This window comes from Vanellus vanellus, assembly GCF_965231255.1.
Source record: "Vanellus vanellus genome assembly, chromosome: 4".
NCBI classification, from domain to species: domain Eukaryota; kingdom Metazoa; phylum Chordata; class Aves; order Charadriiformes; family Charadriidae; genus Vanellus; species Vanellus vanellus.
The window spans coordinates 67,805,565-67,828,943 of record NC_138909.1 but is presented as its reverse complement, the minus strand read 5'-3'; the positions used below and the strand labels follow the sequence as shown (position 1 = coordinate 67,828,943).

General features: G+C 37.5%; 1 protein-coding gene across 1 annotated transcript in view; it reads left to right on the top strand.

The window, feature by feature from the left end:
* Positions 1 to 21,479, top strand: part of ARAP2 (ArfGAP with RhoGAP domain, ankyrin repeat and PH domain 2) — a 154,750-nt gene extending 133,271 nt beyond the window's left edge. The window contains exons 28-33 of the mRNA XM_082483122.1: positions 2,322 to 2,461; positions 7,888 to 7,970; positions 9,377 to 9,412; positions 9,875 to 9,938; positions 15,480 to 15,611; positions 20,933 to 21,479. Coding sequence (XP_082339248.1) covers positions 2,322 to 2,461; positions 7,888 to 7,970; positions 9,377 to 9,412; positions 9,875 to 9,938; positions 15,480 to 15,611; positions 20,933 to 21,286 — 809 coding nt within the window. The 3' untranslated portion in view covers positions 21,287 to 21,479. The remainder of the gene's footprint in view (positions 1 to 2,321; positions 2,462 to 7,887; positions 7,971 to 9,376; positions 9,413 to 9,874; positions 9,939 to 15,479; positions 15,612 to 20,932) is intronic.
* Positions 21,480 to 23,379: the final 1,900 nt, after the last annotated feature.

Sequence of the window (23,379 nt, the reverse complement as noted above, 5' to 3'; positions counted from 1 at the left end):
TGCATTATATTTTTAAATGTTTTTCATAACTTCAGTTTGTACTAAGATATAAAGCAAGAGGGAAATAGATTCACAATCTTTAGTTATGATCTTTTTGCAAAATAATTAGTGTTAGGAGGGGGAAGAATTTAATTCCAACTCTTTAAAGAGCTGTTTTTCAGCCAGTATGAAAGTTGGGATTGAGATACAGCTTTTATAGTCCCAAAGCTCTCTACATCATACAGATGACAGTAGAATCTAACTCTGAGTTTTGACATATAACATAACTGGTTTTGTATGCACTTTAAAGTATATTTGCATAACTGGACATCATTCATGCATGGTTGTGCGTGCACAAAAGGTATCTGATGCATTAATATATTTTTCACTACTGAAATGTTGTGGCTCTTCCTAAATAGTTATGTGTGCAATAACTGTCTACAGGTTCTTTAAAAGAACAACAAAAAACATAAATACTGAAATACAGGTAGTTCCAAACAGTACCATGCAATATATTTGTATTAGACCCTGTATTTTATGGTCATTAGTGGTGCTTCATGCAAATTCTTAATTCTCCCTTGTCACCTCTCATAATTGCTTTGTTCACGTCGTGCAGTACTAGAAGATATTGACTGCTCATTTAGCAGAATATATGAAGATTGAAATACATGATATTGGTTTGTACACGTTATAGCAAGTGTCGCTTCCAAAGCATTCCTATTTGTGTAGTTAGCTGTGGCTGTGTAACACTGCTATGCAACCAATGAAAATTGGTCTTTTTTTCTTCCTGTTTTTCCTGACTAAAGGCAAATGTGTTTTATGTTACATGTTATTGTTGATTATATTGTGTGCTGCTTCTTAATAGAGTTTTGATATCAGATGCTTCTAAGTCCTAAGTGCAATTATAATAAGAAAAAAAGCCAATTGAGTAGTTCAGTAAGGATGCTATTCCCCATGCACCACATACTCCTTTTACATCATAGTTTTATTCACTATCTTGACATTAATATATTATAAAAACCAGTGGTATCATTCTGGGACTCCTGGACAAGATTATTCAGTGTAAGTGAATGACTTGGAGGAAGTGTCTGTGTTTAGCAAAAGAAAATAGGTGATGAAAGCCAATATATGGCTGTTGTAGTGTTTTGGGATAAAGGAATTAGCCCTGTTAGCATGGTGAAATGGTCTTGACTGGAATGGAGGAGAAGAGTTCATCTCCTGCCTAGCTGCTGTCTCTTCACGCTGGCCGTCTGCTGCCAGCACGAGTTACCTCAAGGAGGAAAGAATACTTCAGAATTCTGCCAAATTCTATGCTCTTTCATAAAGACTTTGTAAGGTACAAGTAGGAATTACTCCTTTTCTTGTGTTGTTCCTTACTTTGTTAAAGTGCTGTTTTGGTTTGAGTTTATATGCATAAGTCATATCAGCATGGTAATTACTGTAATCAGTGGTCAGAAGTTTTTGCTATTTGAAAGTGGACATGCTGGGAAAAGCTAATAAACTAGTTAAACAAAAACAAACAAACAAACAAAAAAAAAAACTAACCCAAAACATGCTGGGCAGAATAGTAAGTCCAAAAACATCTAGAAGTGGTAGCACAGTAGTTTATACGTACTACTACTTCTTTGTATTACTTTATTTAGAATTTTAAATTGCTGAGAATGTACTGAAAAATTTACTCTCTAAGATTGAAAACCTTCAATGGTTCTAGTATTTTTTTTTTTTAAATAAAGTCTTTTTCAGTACTAAGTTAAATGCTTTATAAAGCTGAATGCAAAGTTGTGGTTTGAGTTTTTTTGATGCAGGGATTGTTTTGGGGTTTTTTAATTTTACCAAATATATGTGTGTTTCTGTGTGTATTTTGACTTGAACAGAAAAATGTAGACAGTCATGACAAAATCAGATGTTTATGGAGAATTTTTGCCTCTCTGAAGCACAGAGATTAAAAGTACCCATGTCATGCTTTTAGATTTAACTGCATTATTAATTCTGAAAATATTATTTTAATTAATGTGTGTTAGTGGATTCTTTCCATGTTATCTTAGAATTGAAACAGAGGAGACTTTCCCCCCGAAAATTATAAATCATAGTGGTATCAATATTTTAGAATACCTTTTGTATTAATATGTGATATATTTTAATACATAATAAGTAATTAAAGGTAATATATAACTATAGGTTATATATAATTAATGTTATCATTTCTTTATGTATAAACTAATAAAAAATCAGTGGAATTGTAGTTTTAGTCTTTGGATAAACGGTAATACTAGGGGCACTTAAAAACTAAAAGCTTCCAGCGTTAAATCTTCTAACAAAATGCTTTTTTATTTTCTTCATAGAGAAAAATGAGAAAGTTTGTGTGAAAGCAGGCAATCTGAAGTACAAAGAAGAACCATCAAAACTACTGTCCGGAACCAAATTTCAAGAGCGTTATTTTGTGTTGCGGGAAGGAAACTTGTTTCTTTATAAGGATATGAAGGTACAAACAGCAAACTCTTCACCAAAATCTTAAACACTCAAGCTTTCTCTTTCGTATGAAAAAGAGAAGAAATGCAAACAGATCAACGTTTCTGATACTAAATAGCAACTTCTAGAGTCTGGGGTTGAAGTACAAGATTTTGATCTTACTATTTCACAGTTGCTTTCAGTTGCTCATTTAGCTATTGTAATTTTGCATTACTATAAACTTTAAAAAATAAGCCAATGTTTAGGAATGTCTACAGCTTGTGCTGTGACTAATTTTTTTTTTTAAACCTACAATGGAGAACAGTAGTAGAAGTAATATGGAACTTAAGTGAGCTGCATGCCGTTTTTTCTTGGTATCTCGCACAAAGCCTTTAGAAATTACAAGCAACAGGATTCTTATACCTGCAAGTTTCATGATAGAAGAGATTATAGGAAACAATATCTCTCAGTACACTAGTAAAATGTTCTGCTTCCCAACAACAGTTTTCAGATGTATTCTTAGTCCTCCAAAAATTCGTATTGATAGTTAGATATACCTCAGAAGTCCACAGAAGCAAATTTAGGCACGCTCATTTAAAACTGAACCCACTATGCTATTATATTTCATGGGAGTTTTCTTTGAAGAATGTTTTTGGGTGTACACAGCTTGTATTAAAGTATAAAACTAATATACATTGTGAACTATGTTTTTATTTTAGATTTGATAATTTCTGGTTTAGAAAAAAATCTATCTTAAAGTTTAAAGTTCTTTTATTTTTGCTAACTGCTGGTTTTGCCCATCCAGTAAATATAGCTGTACGCTTGCTGACCTTCATAAAGTACTTTTTGTAAAGACAGATCCATTGATCAAGTAAGCTAACGCAAAAGAAATACTGTGTCGTCTTGTGATACTGTGGATATAATCTTAATTAGAATGACCCCAGAATGTCAAAAATAGCGTCTCATAATTTAGTGCTAAAACTCAAATTGGCACATATGTGAGAATAAATTAATATGCCCATAAAACCTTAATTAGTATCTTGGAAAGAGCTTATGATAGGATTGTTGTACTACTTTACAATCTGCTTTTTCAAGCCGTTCTGAGTTATAAAACATTAAATTCCCAACTCAGGTGGAGTTTTGAAAAGTGTTACTTTTAAATGGCTTTGCATTTGTTTTTTAAAAAAACTAAATGGAAATACCATTCTGACAAAATAGTGCATATCAGTTTGTTTTATTTTCTTTTGAGATATGTTCATCTGCCACTAATGATCTTGGTTTATTTTTAGTCACTTTTAGAAATGAATAGTAGGAAAGCTTGACATTGCAGATGGAAGATTGTATTTAATAAGACTGGATGTACTAATTAATTTATAAATTCTCATTAACAGAAAATTAAGTTTGTATATGCAGGTGGAGATACATTCTGTTAAGTGTTTCTATTGTTCAAGAGCAATTATCAAAAAAGTGAAAAGTTTCCATGATACTGTGTGTTTAATTACAATATTTTGCTAATTGACTGAAATAGCATACCAGTTTAACGTACCGTTATTAAAGAGAGAAGCTCACACACAGTCAAATGGCTTCCTTAAGGTACATTTTTGTGAGAATTATACTATTGTTTAACTAAATAATATGTTTTGTAGGGTTGTTTTTTCATCCTGGCAATTCATGTGAGCGGGGAAAAAAAAACACATGAAGACCAACTATAAAACTGTTGTGTGCTTTTTTGTTTAGTTTTCTTAAATGTTTATGCCATCTCAGACTCTTTCTCTTTTTTTCCCCACACCGGCATGTGAGAGATTGAAAACTGTAGAGGGAGAAATTGAGAATCCAGGACAGTAAACACTATGGAGTAGCTTTATGTACTGGGATTATGAGATTTGTTAAGTGGTTTGGTGGTGTTTTTTTTTTTTTCTAAATAGAAAGCTAAAACACTTGACCTAAAAGAATTGAAGAGATGTTATTGTGTTCTGTAGTACAATAGCATATGTGAGAATGTTATTGTTTCCTTTCAGCACTTCATCCTCCAGGTACGTTCAGTATGTCTGTTGTAGGTTGTCTAAAGGTATTTTGTTCATGAAGGGACAAGGAAGGAAATGACCTCAGATCTCTAGTCCAACTTCCTGTTCACAACAGGGCTAGCAACTGAGGTTGGAACAGGTTGCTCAGGGATTGACGCAGTTAAATCTTGAAAATCCCTGAGAATGAAGATTGCACAACCTCTCTGGGCAGCCACTTGCAGTACCTGACTGTCCTCGTGGGGAAAAAGTTTCTCCTTATATCTTGTCACCTTCTTACAATGTGAAGAGCCTCACTTGGTCTTTTTGATAACTTTCCTGTAGGTACTAGGGGCTGCAGTTAGCACAGCCCCTACTCACAGCCAAGTGCTTCAGCCCCCAGTCTGTTTGGTGGACCTCTGCTGAACTCGCTCCAGGTTATTGTTCTGGTTTTCCTATTGGGGACCCAAAACTGGATACAGGATGGCAGATGCAGTATCACAAGTGCTGAGGAGAGGGGGAAGATTACTCTCTTACACCTACCAGCTGTGCTTCTGCTAACACAGCCCAGGAGACCTTTGCTACCAGGACATGCTGCTGGCTTATGCCCAGCTTGCCATCTACCAGCACCATCAGGTCCTTCTCAGGAGAGTTGCACCTCAGTCTTTGTTATTGCAGGGTTTGCAATAATAGTGCAGGACTCGGTATTTATCATTGTTGAATTTCATAAGATTCCTGTTGGCCCATTTCTTTGTCCTGTATACGTCCCTCTGGAAGTCAGCCCTGCCCCAAGCGTATTGACTGGTCACAGAATCACAGAATGGTCAGGGTTGGAAGGGACCTCTGGAGATCATCTAGTCCAGCCCCCCTGACAGAGCAGAGTCAGCAAGTTGCACAGGACAGCATCCAGGTGCATTTTGAATGTCTCCAGAGTGAGAGACTCCACAACCTCTCCGGGCAGCCTGTTCCAGTGCTTTGCCACCCTCAGAGTAAAGAAGTTCCTCCTCATGTTAAGATGGAACTTTCTATGTTCAAGTTTGTGCCCGTTACCTCTTGTCCTATCACTGGGCACCACTGAAAAAAGACTGTTCCCATCCCCCTGGCACCCTCCCTTTAAGTCTTTATAAGAATTAATAAGATCCCCCCTCAGTCTTCTTTTCTCTAGACTAAAAAGACCCAAGTCCCTCAGTCTTTCCTCATAAGAGAGATGTTCTAATCCCTTAATCATCTTCGTAGCCCTTTGCTGGACCCTCTCCAGCAGATCCCTGTCCTTCTTGAACTGGGGAGCCCAGAACTGGACACAGTACTCCAGATGCAGCCTCACCAGGGCAGAATAGAGGGGGAGGATGACCTCCCTCAACCTGCTGGCCCCACTCTTCTTGATGTACCCCAGGATGCCATTGGCCTTCTTGGCCAGCAGGGCACACTGCTGGCTCATGGTCATCCTGTTGTCCACCAGGACCAGGTCCTCCCGGTCATTGTGCAGACTTGATGATTGACTCCTCCAGGTCATTGATGAAGGTATTAAAGGACACGTCCCAGGATAGACCCTTGCAGTACTCCCCTTGTCATAGGTCCGTGGTTAGAGTGTCTGATTAACTGTCACCTGCTGAGTCTGATTGTGCAACTAGCTTTTTACTTATACACATGTCCACCCATCCAGACTCTAACATTCCAGCTTAGGTGGAAGAATATTGTGGGAGACAGTGTGAGAAGCCTTGATAAAGGTGAGGTAAATGACATCCACTACTCCCCCTCATGCACAAATACAGTCATTTAATTGTAGAAATCAATCAATCACGTTGGTCATGCTGCATGTTCTCAGTAGCACATTCTCTTCCACGTGCTCAGAAATGTTCTCCAATAAAACTTTCTCCAGGATTTCCCCAGGGACTGAAATGAGGCTGGCAGGCAACTAGTTCTTCAAGTCATCTTTTCAGCCTTTATTGAGGATGGATGCAATGGTTTTCTTTTTCTAATTACCAGCAGTTGCCCTTGATTTCTGACCCTTCCAAGATGTCACAGAGCGGCCTTTCAAGGATGTCAGCCAGCACACTCGGAACCCTTGGATGAAGCCTGTCTGATCCAATGGACTTAAATGACCGATCTGATGACTTAAATTCTTTAAAGTCTATCCTGACTCGATCCGGTGTTTCTCTGATGCAGTGGTTATTCTCCTCCTTGAACCTGGTCTGTCAGTGCAGAGGCCTAGGAAACCTTGCTACTGTGAAGGCTGATGCAAAGAAGATACTGAGTTACCTTAGCCTTACCTGTGTCTGCTGTTGCTAATTCACCTTCCCTCTTCAGCATTGGGTCTACATTTTCCTTGTTTAGCCTTTTACTACTAAGTTACTGGTGTGGAAGCTTTTCATGTTGCCCTTAATGTCCCTAGTGGGTCTCAATTCCAAATAAGCTTTGGCTTTCCCAACAGCTTATCTACGTGTCCTGCTTCCACCTCCTGTATATTGCCTTTTTCTGCATTGGAACTCTACCAAGAGCTACTTATTTACCTGGGCTTGTCTCCTGATGAATCTACTTGATTCCTGAGCATTGGGATGAACCTTTCTTGTTCTCGAAGAACGCTGTCCTTAAAGACCTATCAGCTTCTGTGAGTTCATTTACACTTCAGAGTTGCCTCCTCCCATCAACACCCATCTATCAGTTCCTGTCAGCCAAACATTGCTCTTCTAATCTCTGTGACCTGCCTGCTAACTTGTCATCATTTTTACCCTTGTGATCTTGAGCTCTACTATTTCATGGTAACTGACCAATAAATACTACCATTGATTATCACATCCCTGACAGGTTCTTCCTTGTCTGTGACTCACAGATCCAGCTGTGCATCACTCCTTGTTGGCCCATCCAGTACTGGTGTCAAGAAGTTATCCCTGACACCTCCAGAAATCAGCTGGATTGCTTGTGTCCCACTGTTTTGTCCTTCCAGAAGACACCAGGGAGAGCAAAGCCCTGCCTTCCCCATCCCCTGCCCCATAAGAGTCAGGACCTGTTATCCAGAGACTTCCTTGGGTTTTTTAAAGACTTCATCTGCTTTTTTTCATCCTGATTGGGTGGTCTGAAGCAAATGCTCACCATGATATTGTCCATCCCATAGAAGAGCTCCTTTAACATAGGGGAACTTCTCATCTTCCCTGACCATCTGTCTTAAAGAGCTTGTGTCCATAGATTACAGCACTCCAGTTTTGTGAATTTTACCACCACATTCATTATTCCAATTTTGTTTTAGTTTTGTGACTTCACATGGACCTCAAGTTCTTAATTTGTCTGCTTCCAGTAATAGTGATTGACACGCTTTGTTAATGGGAAAGAAAGAGAGAAAAAGCAAATGATGTTAGAAAATAGGGGTGCAACACATGAGAGAAGCCAAACTGAAGACAGTCATGTGACATTTTCTATTTTGCACATTCCTGATACAACAATTAAAATCTTATTTTATTTGCAGGCTAGCAAACCTGAAAAAGTGTTGCCTGTCAATTCCCTGAAGCTTTATCTTGGAGTGAAAAAGAAAATGAAGCCACCAACAAAGTAAGCGTAGAAAAGAAAATAAGTTAAACACTGTGTAGCAATGTACTTGTAGCATCATCAAGAAAGGGGAACATAAAACATTGTGGAACAAGGAAAAGTCAAGAAGCCAATTGAAGTATGCTGAATTAAATTACCCTCTATAATATTATTTGTTCTGTTTCTGTCTCTGGTTTTGTGTTCCATGTTAACTCTTCTGTGCTAGGAAATTACTTTATTGATTGGCTTTTCCTAATCTTAAGTGTATTATCTCTTGTGGATACGTTTGCTGCTAGCTTACTTAGTTTCATAGTATGTGTCCTGCATTTCATTGGTGGGCACACCTTCTTTGCACCAAGAAAAAAGAGAGAAGAGAAAACTAACCAGTCATGGCCTTTAGTGACAGTCCCTGTTGTTCAGTAGAGGATTTTCCTTTTTCAGGATCCTTGTTATTTTGATGTTTCTTCTTCTAGCAGAAAACTACAGTGCCTTTTACAAACAGCAGTGACTATGTCTCTGGAAAAGAGCAGCAAAAAATGACACCTTTTTTTTCCTCAGATGTTTCCAGTACTTGTTCAGTCAAAGCTTTGAGATACTGGGACAATGTACATAGGATCCTATCCCAAGGTGATTCTAAGTTGGCTGTAGCCTTTAAACAGATCTGCTTGAACTTTTCCTTTAAAGTTGGCACATCAAAATGCCCCCAAAAAGTCTGTAAATTTCAAAGCTTAGTTCTGTTAGAGAAAAACTTGGTGGGTTTTGTTAGGTTTTTTTGGGGTAAGTGCAGAATGAGTAGGAGATTAGTCCGAAACAGGAATAAAAAGATCATGCAAATGAGTCTTTGCAGGTAGGTTCTTTCCTGGAGGTTTATTTTCAGTGTACTTTCAAAAGCAGACTTTGCAAAGTCTCTTCTGGATCTCCAGGAGTGTCTGTGTTTCTGTCACCTCAGAGGCTTCATTGTGCACCTACTCCCGCCCCTTTTTTTTCTTCCCCAGCAATTTTTAAATCTCTGTAGACTTGTGTGATTCCTTCTGTTTATCATGCAAGCATACCTCTCTTCCCTCTGTGACTTCCACACAGTAGTGGACTCTTCGCTAGGCACCATCTTAGCAGTTTTACTTCCAGCAGCTTTCAGAAGGTACAGCCACAGCCAAAATGAGGCAAGTTAGTTAGGCATCATCTGCAGGTCTTGGCTATCACCCTTTGTCCAGAACAGAATGTTCATTACCTGTGACTCAATGGTGAAAAAATGAGCAAAATCCTTCATCAAACCCACGATTTCATTCCAGATTTGCAGTACACATTTAAACTTTGTAAACTTTTTTCCCACTTAAAAGCACTATATTAAGGTAATGGATCTTTGCATTTTGAGGACTATGGCCCTGTCTTGAGTTTCTGGAACTAATTTTTAAAAATGTTATTTGTTTCAGCTGGGGACTTGCAATATTTTCTGAAAAGCATCAGTGGTAGGTAAACATAAAACACATGATTAGTTTAACTTCAGTGTTTAATATTTGTTGAAATGTTCAATTTCAAAATGAGAATGTTTGAAAACTAATGGGCATTCTTTTGCTTGAATGTTGACTTTCTGCTATGTTTTTGTTAATTAAGTAAACAGTTTTAATTCAAGTTTTTGTAATCTTTTGGGGTTAGGTGTCTGTTTTCTGTGGCCGTAAAGCAAATGATTTTCATAAATTTAGAATGATAGATTTTAAACCTGTGCACATGCTTTAAATGAAGCACATGCATTGTCATCAAAGTAAGGTAAAGTAATAATTTGAATTATTTATATTTCCCTATCTTTTTACGGGAGTGTTAATAAATATAGACAGCATTCGTAAACAAATGAAGCACTGTTTAGAAGCCTGTTCTTTAGTATGTTTAACTGGAACAGGAGTTTTTCTTGTTAATTATATATTGCATTCTAGGTATATATGTTGTGATGGACAAGATGCGCAGATGGAGTGGATGATCAGCATTTTTACTGCACAGGTATTGATCTGATCGAAGAAATGTAACTTACTGCTGTTATGAAAATCCCATTAAACAATGATATGTATGTGTTGTGAATATGTTATCGATAAAGTTGCAATGCTATTAAAGTTTCTGGAATACTCAATGTAATAGAACTGCGAAGAGATGGATCTTAGTTTGTGAAGACTATTAATTTGTAATGTCATTTTCACATGAAAGCTGAGTGCTCTGAGAGTAAGAGAGAACAACATTACATTCTGGCATCATTTTTTTTTTTTCCTTCTGTGTTGTAGAGAAGCTGGTTAAAGAAAAACAACTCATTTGCTTTGCAGTAATAAGCCTCTTCTGGGTGAAATTCTGGCCAAAAAGAGTGTCTGTGTGCCATAATGCTCGAGTGCTGTTTCTCTGCCCGCTATTTTGAATGCTGCATGCAAAGTAGTCATGAAAGAAGGGTGCCCTGTTTAAAAACATAGTGGTGTTGAACTAGCCCTGTTGAAGATCTGTGCCAATACAGCTCCAATGGTTTCGACACGGTTCCCCACAGCCTTCTCCGAGAGAAACTGATGCGTTATGGGTCTAGACAAGTAGTCTGTGCGGTGGGTGGGGAGCTGGCCAACAGGCTGCCCCCAGAGGGTGGTGGTAAATAGCTCCTTTTCAATCCCCCGGGGATTGATATGGGGCCCAGCACTGTTTAATATCTTCATAAAGTGATCTGGATGATGAGTTCAAGTGTACCCTGACGAAGTTTGCTGATGACACCAAGCTGAGTGGGGAAGTGGATGCTTCGGGAGGGAGAGCCACCCTGCGGGAAGACCTGGATAGGCTGGAAGAGTGGGCTACAAGGACAAGTGTAAGATCTCGCATGTGGGAAAACATAATCCAGGAGTGCAATGCAGACTGGGATCTACCCGGTTGTGGAATGGCTCTGTGGAAAGGGACCTGGGGGTCCTGGTGGACAACAAGCTCAGTATGAGTGAACAGTGTGCTGCTGCAGCAAAGAAAGCCAACAGGATGCTGGGTCACATCAACAAGGGCATCACCAACAGAGATAAAGTCATTATCCCGCTCTACTCAGTGCTTGTCAGACCACACCTGGAACTCTGTGTTCAGTTTTGGTTTCCACTATACAAAAAAGATGTGGTCAGGCTGGAGAGGACCAGAGATGATCAAAGGATGGAGAAGCCTGCCATACGAGGAAGGGCTGAGAGAACTGGATTTGTCCAGCATTGAGAACAGAAGGCTTAGGGGATACCTAATGAATGTGTTCCAGTACTTAAAGGGTGGCAACAAAGAAGATGGAGACTCCCTTTTTACAAGGAATCACATGGAAAAGGCATGGGGTAACGGGCATGAGTTACTCTAGGGGAGAGATTCTGATTGGACACGAGGAAATTTTTTCCCGATGAGAACAATCAGCCCTTGGAATAATCGCCCTGGGGAAGTGGTGGGTTCTGCAACATTGGACACTGTTAAGATTCAGCTGGACGGGGTGCTGGGCCATCTTGTCTAGACTGTGCTTTTACCAAGAAAGATTTGACCAGATGATCCTTGAGGTCTCTTCCAGCCTGGTATTCTATGATTCAGTACAGCTGCATGTCTCTGGTATCCAGGTTAGCTTAGTTAACACTGACAATTCATTCTGTTGGATAAGCATTATCCTAAATTAAGTAATCTAGTAGCAAGCAGAAGATTGTAAGGAGGGTGTATGTTTGAGTGCCAAATAACACATCCTTGCAAAAGAAGTTTATAGTTTACATAGGAGAGAGTAGGAGTAAGAGAGATGAGAAGAATTCAGCCTGACAGGAGACTGGAGCATAGTTTAAGGTTTTTAAAGGATTTTGTATTTGTGTCAGATTTTTCTTGTCTTTCCCATGACGTTCAAGGAACTTTGGGGAATATACCTGTGAATAAACATCACTGGATTTATGATTACCTGTGAGCTTTATGTATTACGTAAAGGCACAAGACTTTTGCAATACATACTCTTAGAGGCTTTCTAAAACAGAATCTAACCTTCATAGATAGTAGTGCTAGAAGTATAATGCATGCTTTGTAAGTAAGACTTCCAGATTTTTGTCTTTTTCAGCTCCCTTAACTGAAGTAACTATTGTAGTTTCTATGGAAACAGCCACCAGTCCTAGCATACATCTCATGGGCATGAGTGGTGTCACAACAAATAGGCTCAGAGGTTATTGATATAGGCTACTTAGAAATAACTCATATGAGCTTGGTAACTGTTGAAGTCCTTTTGACGTAAAATCAAAAGAAGGGAAATCTATTAGGATTCTGATCAGGTAGCGTGGTATGTAGAACGTTCCTCTGACAATATGGATAAAAAACCCAAGAGACACTACTCAATGTTCAGGGTTTTTTTTTCTAGGAAAATAATTTAAATAATTTCATATGCATTTAAAAAAAATGCTATATATTAATACTGTTGGGTTTTTAAAACTTAATTCCAATGAATGAACAGTACAATGAATTAGCAGTACTAATGAGCTACATCGGGAGGGTTTTTTTGTTTTAATTTGGGTTTTGGTTTGGCTTTTTTGGAGTTTGTTGGTGTGTTTTTTTTTTTTTATAATCATCATTCTGGACATCAGAAAAGCTGTCAGTCTTTGAATTACATCAGAAATTAAGTGCTAGCAATGCAGATTTGCTGTATTGTTCTTATTACAATCCACTGATTTTAAATATAATTCAAGTGAAAATGCAATTGGGAATGCAGTGGCTCATGTTGCTAAAGCTTACAGTAAGATCTCCAAATGTTTTGTATCATGCAGCAGCAGACAATTATTATTACATTATTCCATTTCTAAACCAGAAAACTGTAAATGTCAACAGAGGTTATTTCTAGTTAGAATTTTCAAATTGAGGCCATCTTTAGGGAGCATAGCTTGTCTTTTACCTTATCTGTTATCACAGTATTTGAACACCTTTATGTTAGAGAGGCTGCAGGCAGCACATATTATTTGTCAGTGGAATAGCTTAGATTACAAATTGAAAAATACTGTAAAGTAGGTTTTAAAGTGTTAAGACATTGACATTTAATGATCCAGTGCAATTAGGGGGGAGATAAATCTATGTTACTGTGTTCCTCAGTGCTTGAGCAGAATAAGACTTTATTGGTAATAATTATCAGTAAGGTAGGCGTACTATTGATATCTTTTCCCCTCCACCCTGTTTTCTGATAATGTTTATTCCTGTGGTATAAATAGTGCAGAGAATACAAGTAGCAAAGTGTAGGTACCACTGTTATCTAGTAACAAAAGTACTTTTGATACAGAAGGTCAAGTTAGCCCAGAGGTTATTAATCTTGTACTTCAAGCTGGTAAATACTAAGAGGGTTTGAAGGAGGACCATCGTTTCTTTCAGTTCTGTGCAAAATCATCCTAAAAAGTATGGCTGAAATTTGATTGTTGAATTCTGTAGTAGTTTTATACAAAATCGCGTAATAGCATACATAGCGTACAGTTGGAAGTAATTAATTGATATGAAGACAGACACAATAATAGTCTTCCAGTTCCGTTGCCTTTGATCAACTAGAGAGAGGTACATTATACTACCATGAGGTGCAGTTGAGCAGATAGGTCAAAACTATGGATAAATACATTTATTATGTGGCTTAATATGTTGCTGGTATTTCTGATGTACTTTCCCGGAGTTCTATTTTAAGAAATGTTACAGACACAAAAGGGAAACCGGGCTGCTTAACTGGCAGGGATAGTTTCCTTAAGCTTGCTGAGAATTAAGGGAGGCAGTTTCCTGCAGAAGCTGACTTAAAGTTTCTTGGTCACTTTCTGAATTGCACCTGTTTCTTGCATCTTGGTCCACAGTAAACTGATTTTGGTTGGCAAGACCTGCTTTTTCAGATAATACCTTCTCAATGTTTCATTGGAAGAAAATGTTCTTAATGCTCACTGGGGAGAACTCTTACAACAGGCTTTTACATTACCCTGGTCAGCACAACCTCTGAGAATTTTTTACTCCATAAAGATATGAATCTATAAAATGCTTTTTCTAAATTTGGAATTGGGGCTTCTGATTTCTAGACTGCTATTCTAAGTCAATAATCACTGATTCTGATGGCTTTTTAATAGTAACACTGTTTTTACTTGCAGACCATCTGCAAGTATGATCACAGCTCCACAACTGGATTTTTGTGTACAGTCCTGAAGTGAGTTCTTACTTCATGTATTTGGACGATTGAATACCATTAAAAAAAAAATAAAGGATACTGAAGATCCTGACACCCGTGAAAAGAAATCTATTACAGATTTGGACAGTGTCGCAGCCGGAAGGGAACTCTGGGAATCATCTGGTCAAATCCCTCCATTCAAAGCAGGGTCAGCTAGAGCAGGGTGCTCAGGGCTGTGTCCAGTCAGGTTTGAATAACTGGAGACTCCACAACCGCTCTGGGCAATTTGTTCCAGTGTTTTAACCGCTCCCACAGTAAAAAAGGATTGGTTTTTTTTTCTGAAGTTCAGACAGAATTTCTTGTTTCCTGTTTATTATAAGTGATGCTTTGGATTAGTATTTACACAAAGTATTCTCAGCTCTTGTTAGGGTTCCTTTGCAGTTCTGGCTTGCCAATTTCCTATGGAGTTGTGGAGAATTAGCTTTGTGCGGTCATCTCCAAGCTTTAGAAACTATTCTTCTGTAGGCCTTGTACATGCTCTTTGACTCACAGAATCTCATGTTGAAGCTTTTTCAGAAAAATGCTCTTACACTACCTTGTCCTCAGAGCTATCTTTCTGGTCACCGTTAACATCACCAGAGGACTCTCTGAGCTTCAAGTGCGTGTACTCAAATTTCTGTATGTGAAATTTTCTGTGATCTGTTAATGGAAGTTCATTATAGACCTCTTACAAAAATAGGTTTTAACATTTTGAGATATTCAGTTTATTCTTTTTTTCTTCGCTTCTCTTCCCAGTCATGTTTTTCACTTAGAATGAAGCTGTACACTTTGGATTTCTTCCCAAAACTGACCTGTTTCAGTATAGTTAAAGCAAAGACTATTATTGAAGCCAGATGTGTTTATTTGTAGGTTGTGTTTTTGGAGCATTCAGAATGTCAAGCCATTTCCTTTTGGGTAACACATGTTGTTATTGTAGGTTAAGCAATGGTTTTGTCCTGAAGTATTAATGCAAAATTTGAAACACTTGTTTGCAAATTGGGGTTGTTTTTTATTTCAGAAAAATTTGTTGGGACTCCTGAAAGCATGTGGAATTTTGAAATTGCAAATCAAGTAAATGTGTGTGTCTTGTTTGATGATGCTTTCTAGTCTTAGAAGATAATTGGAATAATAATATGGAGGGAAGATGCTTGATACGTGAAAATCGTATAGAGGCATTTTGGTTCTGTTCACTCAATTATTGTGCAGCACTTTAAAAATATTACCATAATTTTAAGCACCACAGTGTTTTCCCCCTTCTCCCACAAGAGGAGGGCATGATGTTGCGCAGTAGATAGCTTTTTCCAAGAGAGTTTTACATACAAAAGAATGTTGTGTTTTTATGAAAGTCCACACCAAAAATAAGGAATCATTTTGTTCTTCAGCATGCAGATATATGGCCACCTGCTGGAAAGGCAAGAAAACAGTCTATAACTAAAAGTCCAAAGGTTGGAGGCTTACCACTAATTCCCATTCAACAAGAGAAGAACACTTGTAAAATCAGAGGGAGTACAGAAGTAAGTGGGGTTTAAACTTGGTGTAGAACTTATAACCGCAATGCTGTACTTTTAAATAGTCCAGTAGTAATGAACTCGCTAGAGCTGGATAAATATAAAGTATAGATGCTCTTATTACCAATGCCCTTTTCATTGTTTCATCATTAAAGGAACAGTCAGGACAATTTAATGTAAAAAACGGTTGTGACCTAAACTTGTGTCACCTCTTTGGCTGTTCACTAAATCAATAGTGGATTTTTATTTGCACTTGTGTTTTTTTGAGCAATGATTGTTCATTAGGAGTAAATAGGACTTTTACCTGGAAATATATTGCACATTATTACAGTGCACTTTATTACGTTTTTATTTTAATAAGGTCCTTGAAAACTGTCCTGCATGTGTGTTCTACCATATCTTTTCTTCTGTCTAAAATAACTGCGCTGTTTTAGTTATCTGTGCTGTGAATGTAATGCAAAAGCTCAGGTGGAACTGTGATACATTTAAGTTGTAATATTAGCCTCAATGAAGAACAAGAGGGTTTAGTTACAACTCTTTGCAGAGACTGAACTGTGTCACTGCATTACATGCACTAGTGATATGTCCCAACCTTATCGTATTAGCTTGAGATGAATTTCTGGTATCCACATAGAGGTACTGATGCCTGTTGGGAGGACTTGTTTGCCTTACTTCCAGCTGAGAAGCAGCAGTGGTAGTGGAGGCACTCTTCCGCTTGGGAAAAAGCGGTAACTAATCTAAATGCAGCAGAGAATAAGTGTTGAAACAAAACAATGTGGTCCTTTGACTCTATGCTGTATTATTTCTTGCTTGTTTTAGATTTTGAAGGGAGGTACATAATATGGTATATGTTATCACCACTTACAGAGACAGTGGTTCATGCACAGATTGGTGAAGTTCGACTTGGTTCCATAGCAAACCAAAAGCAAATGTAGATGTAGTTCTTTATCTAAAAGGTAACTCCATCTTGCTTTTGTTACGCTTGCTTCAGGTGTTTTTGCTCTGCCTTACCAAATGAGGGTAATACAGTGTGAATACAATTATGGTTTTCCCGTTTTGTTTTATTTTTCCTTTTGTTTTAACTTTCAGAAAGTATTTTTGCAATTTTTTAATAAGTTCCTTCTAATGTTTGCATTTTTAAACATTTTGATGAAAGTAAATCATAGGTCTTACCATTCAAGAAACTTCATAACCCTTAGATATGTCTCCTACCTGTCCTTTATGCAGGTACAGTTGAGATCTCTAATGCATTCTTTGGCTACAAATTCGGACATTCTAGGATAACGGTTGTAGTGGATTTTGAGCTTCATGATTTAAAATCCCTAATACCTGTAGTATTATTTTTGTTGATAAAGTGCTTCATTAGGAAGGACTCTAATGTTTTGTACACTGCAACTTAGAGGAAGTCTGCATTTAAACTTAAAAGTAGAAGATCACGGTCTTCATTATTCATGCCATGACCAGATCTAGAAGCGTTTTATGTAAAAGGGTAGTTGCATACTTTAGGTAGGTTAACACAAAATTATGTAATGGAAAATAACGCTTTTTTTACCCGGAAAGCCAAAACTAGAATGAACAGTAAAGTAGTGGTAGAAAGTAAGTATATGATATGACTTATTAAGGAGAAATATTGTACAGCAGTGTAGTCAGTAAAGCAATAACCATTTGGAGACCACACCTTCAGACTTTCCATGGATTTGTAGTACTTCTCCAACAAGCAGAAATATCTCCATTTTAAAGCATTAGAGAGTAATAACAGGAGCGAGCATTTTCTGAAAGACAGTAGAAAATGTGACGTCTTTGTGATGTGAAGATTGGGGGGGGGGGGTCGACAACAACTCAAAGATGCCCGGAAACCCACAAGTTTAATAAGTTTAATATTAATGTTTTTGTGCTAAAAAGTCTATATTGAATATCATCTTTTTTCCATTATTGGAGGTAAATTTATTGTGTGCTAACAAAATAAATATATAATACAGAAAGTTTGAAAACACTGTGTAAATAAGAATCCTTCTAGTAATAAATAGAATCAAAAGATTGCCATTATTTCCACACCACTTGTTGCATACATGGATAGTGTATTTAAAATATGCATATTTCTCATAGAATCATTTAAATGAAATAGAAATACATTGCTGTATATCTGCAGTAAGTGTCTAATTTTATTTCAAAATACAGGAAGATTGAGGAATGAAGAAAAACTTTTTCTTTCAAGCCACGGTCAAATACCATACTGACTTACAATAGGTTATACCTGCGTAGCATTTTGAAAGGAAGAGTATGTCACAGGGATAATGGAAGATACAAATAGATAGAGTCACTCCATATTTTTTTGCTGGTGCTGTGCAGAAAAAGGCAAAATGTAGTTAGATGTATATCATATTATCAATATATTCACCAATTACTTGATTAAGGGGCTGAAATTTGGTGTCAAACAGCTGAACAACATGAAATTGTTGCTTTTTACATTAGGGGTTATTGGGAGAAAAGTATGGAGTCAAGCAGTGTAATTTATAGTTTGTGATTAACAGTGGGCAGTGGACCAAATACTAAGAAATAATATTATTAAGAAATTTGATGTGGCAGTTTTGTTCACACATCATTTTGATATAAGGGAAACTCTTTATAACTGTAACTGTTGGTGCTCTAATTTGAACAAGAGAATTTGGCTCCATCAGTTGAATGTTCTTACAATACAAACATCTGGGAACTCGGATTCCTGTATATACCAAATTTACTTTAAAAGTTTGAAATATTGAGTAGTGCTCTGTGTTAAGTGGCTATGTGACAATGTACAGGACTGTTCCAGAGAAGTAGGCGACCTTTAAATTTGACTGATGTATTTGATCTGTTCCTACTTTCATGATATAAAGGGCTCCTGCTATGGCCAGTTTAGCAGGAGGACAATACTGATTTCAGAAGTGTAGTTGGTATTTTTCTTCTCAAAGATGCAAAACTGAAACGTGATGTAAGAAATTCTGTAAAAAGAAGATTCTTGCTCCTGACTGAATTTATATTTATGTATTTTTATATTCATATCTTAGTTTGCTGAGTAGCTTGGAGTGTGTTACTCTGTTTTCTGAAAGGTACTGCATGACAACTTACATTTCGCATATTGCATGTGTATTATCACAGATAGTCCTTTTATTATTATTTTATTAATTGAACATGAATCACTGGTGATAATCTCACTGTTTTCTTGCTCATGCAAGAACATTTTAAACAAAGAAATTCTTTTAAATGGAAAATTATAGCTTTTTCAAATACTTGGCAGAACAGAACTCCCCACACTCATGAGTCACTGGGACAGTTCCTCAGTTGCCTTGAACTTTTTTTCACTGAATATACCTGAACACGTTCAATAGTAGGATGCTTCTTGCTGGCTTAGGTGATAGCAGGAGATTCTAAACCGATAGCAGTTGTGACCGATGGCAGTAGAATTTAAGAGTCTTCAGGCAAGCTAAAATCTGCTCTGTAGCATGTACCAGTGTAGCAGTATGTAGCCCATGTAGCAGTATGAACTCTTGTGTGCATTGTTGTTCTGGGACTGATTAATTTTTTTTTTTTTTTTTTTTTTTTCATATCGTGGCCACTGGTGCTTCATTATTAATGGGTGGTTTTCGTTCTTGGTGAATGCAAATAGCGCCTCCTTAATGCTAAAAGTGATATCAAGAAAATAACCCCTTTATCTGCTCTTTTAAAAATTGTGATTTATATCATCCAAATGTTTGTTTCTTTTATTACTGAACAGATGCTAGCTCAGGTGGAATTTCAAGAGACTGCACAAATTTAGACTTTGTTTTATAGCTTAGATCTCTTCAATGTAAACTCATTTAATATTTACTGGTTTTCTTCCTACACAGCAACTAATTTGCTATATCAACACTCATTTTTGTAATGGGCTTATGTTTGCTGTCCTCATGAAGAAAGAAATGTCACTTTAGAACTTAGAAGGCTCATACAAATGGTAGAGGAATTTATTGTATTCTGTCTGCTCAGTTGATGGGGCAGCAGGCAGATCGTTCTTTTTGTGGAAGAGCCTTATAGTTCTCGAAGAAAATGAGGTCTTGGAGTTCTTCTTTCATGTATGACATCTTTGTTGACGACTAGAAGATACTCAAAGCTGAGGGAGACTTTGGTTCTTTTTGTCTTTCCTGTGTGGCACTCCAGTTTGGCTGGATTTTTATGGAGTTATTCACCCATAACATATGAGCAAGTTGTCTCATGGAGTCTTGATACCTCATATATGTTAAAGCAAACATGACAAAATATTCAAACACCAGAGAGGAGTTAGTTTAGATACATCTACATGAGTGTTCTAGTTAGGATCAGGAGTGCGCTTCAGGAGCAACTTTTCCAATTGTTCCCATTTACTGTGTTTTGCTTCGTATTGCAGAGTGGTTCTGGAGCATGTGAACTTGGATTGCTTTCAGATGAAACTGAAGTTGAAGATGTTCTGCAGGAGCGTATCTAATGCACTGCAGCCAAAAATAGACCTTTTGCCAGTAGGAGAAAGCTAAAGCTAATCTGAAGTGTATTTTAAAAAAAAAAAAAAAAGCAACAGCCCCAAAATAGCGTTAGAGTAGATGTCGGATTCTCAGCGCTTTTCTTTCACTGTACAGATGTGCTCCTAATGGACCACATCAGTCGCAGACTTAGATGCAGCATTTGATTTACCTTTCATTTCCTACAGCTTAAGAACTTGAAAACAGCCCACCAGTATGAACAGTTGCATTGCCATCAGTTTGTTGTTTTATCCGAGTTCTCAGTATGTTACTTAAAATTGCTAGCCAAAATTTGAAAAGGCAGTCTTTATAATTTCTCAGGTAGTACTGAACAGCTGCTGCAAGTGTTTATGTGATCAGGTGAAATTATCTTTTGTGCGATCATTAAGTTATCAAAATTGCAACATTCTGTATGCATTTGACTTGTTGTACACATTTGATTTAAGAATTCAGAGTTCTTAAGAGTACATGGATCTGCTCTAAAACATTACAATTTAGTCTGCTGTGGTAGAACGAAAAATCAAGTTGTGAATACAGGAAAATGAATGTCTTCATTGTCACGGTGCATTTAAGTGAAAGATTTATGTATTTTTCAGAAGTATCACTAATTGAGAAAATATGCTCAATAAAAATGCTTACTAAATGATAATAGCACAAATTGTGGGAATTTAAAACTATTAACTGCACTGTGTCAGCTCTTGAGTGAAATTGATTTTTCTTTTAAACTGTTATGTGAAACTAATGAGCAAAAATTGCAATCTAAATATTACTGAATATTGCGTCAATGTGAGTGATCTTATTTCTCTTTGTTTGTTTGCTCAGAATGTAGAACTGCAATCTGGGAACCCAAAATTCGGTGAGCATCATGAAAATGACTTTCTGGGAGAAAGAAAAAACTTGAAAGAAAAAGCATCTATAGTAGCACAATGTTTGGAACGGAAGGAGGAGAAAGTGCGAAATCATGCAAAAACACATCGGAGCTTGATCTCTGCTGAGGCTGTAGGTGCAGAGAAAACTGACCTACACCAAAGACCACAGAAGACACTGAAGAAAAATAAGAACAAAACAAACAAAACTACTTTGGAATTAGATAGCAAATTGCCATCAAATGTGATTCAGGAACTAAATACAGTGCTGCAGAAGAACAAAGCACTTCATGATGAAACCTCCAGCTGATTTCCTGAGTCTGAAGTTTTATATATGTATATGCGTGTGTTTGTATTTTCTGGACAAAAGTTGTCTTTTTTGATGTGTGTAGTTTGTACAGTGCTGAGGAAATATAATTTGTTCATATGCAGTTGTTGATTTTGTATATGCATATAACACGTGTTGTAATTTAAGATTGAACTGAGAGAACTGATTATGTAAAAATCCTGAAATTTGGAAGTTTTCCTGTGCAGTGCAATGACACCAGGGTTTTGTCCATTATTTTTTTGTTGCAGAATTTGTTTGATATAATAATTCGAAGCACTATCAAAAGCTTTTGCTCTGTTTATATTCTGTACCATCTTGCACGTACTGGATAGAGATTTTTTGGAAGGAAGACAAGATATAGAGTGAAATTCATACTATTGGCCTGCAATACTTTTAATTGTCTAACACTATAAAAATGAGTAACGTCTGCTTTTTGCATGGTGTTTGTTGGGGTTTTAATTTCAGGGTTTATTGGGTTTGTATTTAAGAATAAAATTACTATCTGCTTCCATAGATTTGTCCTCTGGCAGAGCAGCATGTGAAAGAATCAAAAGGGAGAGAAATTAAGTAGATAAGACAACGTATTAGTTTGTGTCTCAAAACTGGGTCTATATGATGTATATCTGATTGACGTCTAAGCAACGAGGGAGAATATGGAGGATGACAAAAGTCTTCAGAGCAACATCTAATTTAAAAGGGTATGTGAATTGGAAGAGTAGCATCATCTCTTTTTTGCTCAACAGGCTGAAGTAATTTTATAAACAGACCTTGGTTAGCTCAGGGTGCCGAAGGCAGACTTTCCTATCACTGTTTGGATAGAGCTTGTGTGGTGCTGGCAAAAGTTGCTGGCATCTGATGGAATATTTAATATTCTCGTGAGAAATGAATTTCCTTAAGAAAAAAATGGTCCCCACACAGAGGTATCTATCAGAAACTCCCTCAATTAAGAAGTGCCAGTTACTAAATGGGTGAGGAGATCAACCCCTGCCTTCACCATGAGGACAAAGGTGAACAGTATGCTGTCTGCAGGGACTAGGAGATGTTTGTGCTGCTACTGTAGCACGGCGGTTCTGAGAGTGAGGAGAGGTCCCAAGCTTGAGACAAGAGCCCCAGTTACCTCATTCGCCGCATTCCGAGTGCGTAGGTAGCAGTTTCTGAAGACTATGATGTACTACCTTGCAGCTACTTTGGTTTTTTAAGCCCCGAGTTCCTTAAATTTAAAGATCGGAATGTGGCTTCAAAACAAAACCCATGTGAGCAATGAAATTATTTGGCTTTCTTCAGTTGGTTTGTGGATCTCGCCTTCATTTACCCATGGCGTCGCCTCCTTCCTCTCTCATGGCATATCCCAGTTTTTCCTTTGTCTCATAACAGCTGGCTGGGCAAAAGGCAGAGCTGTGCTGAGGCTCTTTCCAGGTGTCGCAGATGCTGCCTGGTTAAGCAGCAGGACCAACAGAACAAAGAGCTAATGAGCTCACACTGCACCTTTGCTTCCGGGGAGGCGTTAATAAGGGCATCTGCTTTATTTCGCTGCTGTCCCTTTTGTGGTCTGATTAGCCACCCCGCCACGGATTTTCACCAGCCTTTTAAGAACTTACTGATGCCTTTAGCGTTCCTCAAGTTTGATTGGAATTGGCCAGACCTCTTAGGGGAGAAGAGAGAATTTTAAACGATTTCTTGTTTATTGGATTTTTTTTTTTTTAAATAGTCTCTTAATTCCTTAAAACTTCAGAGGAAAAATTCAATTTAATCGGTATGAATGGCATTTGATTTTTATTAGCGGATAGTTTTGAGGCTGCTTCATGTTGCTGCTGAATTTCTTCCCATACAGAAGCAGTATGCTCACTTATCCCCTCATCTATTTTTGGTAGTCACAGGTGCTGTAACATTTCTCAAATCATTTACTTCTATTCTTGATTGCATTGAGCAGCTTAATTGGAAAAATAATTTGTTTGATTGAAGAAATTAGACAAATGACTCAAATAATGTATCTGGCAACTCTGCTAGAAAGTACAGGGAAAATGAGATCAAACTCAGCTATTTTGTAGTATTTTGTATTTATTCTTCTGGAATGT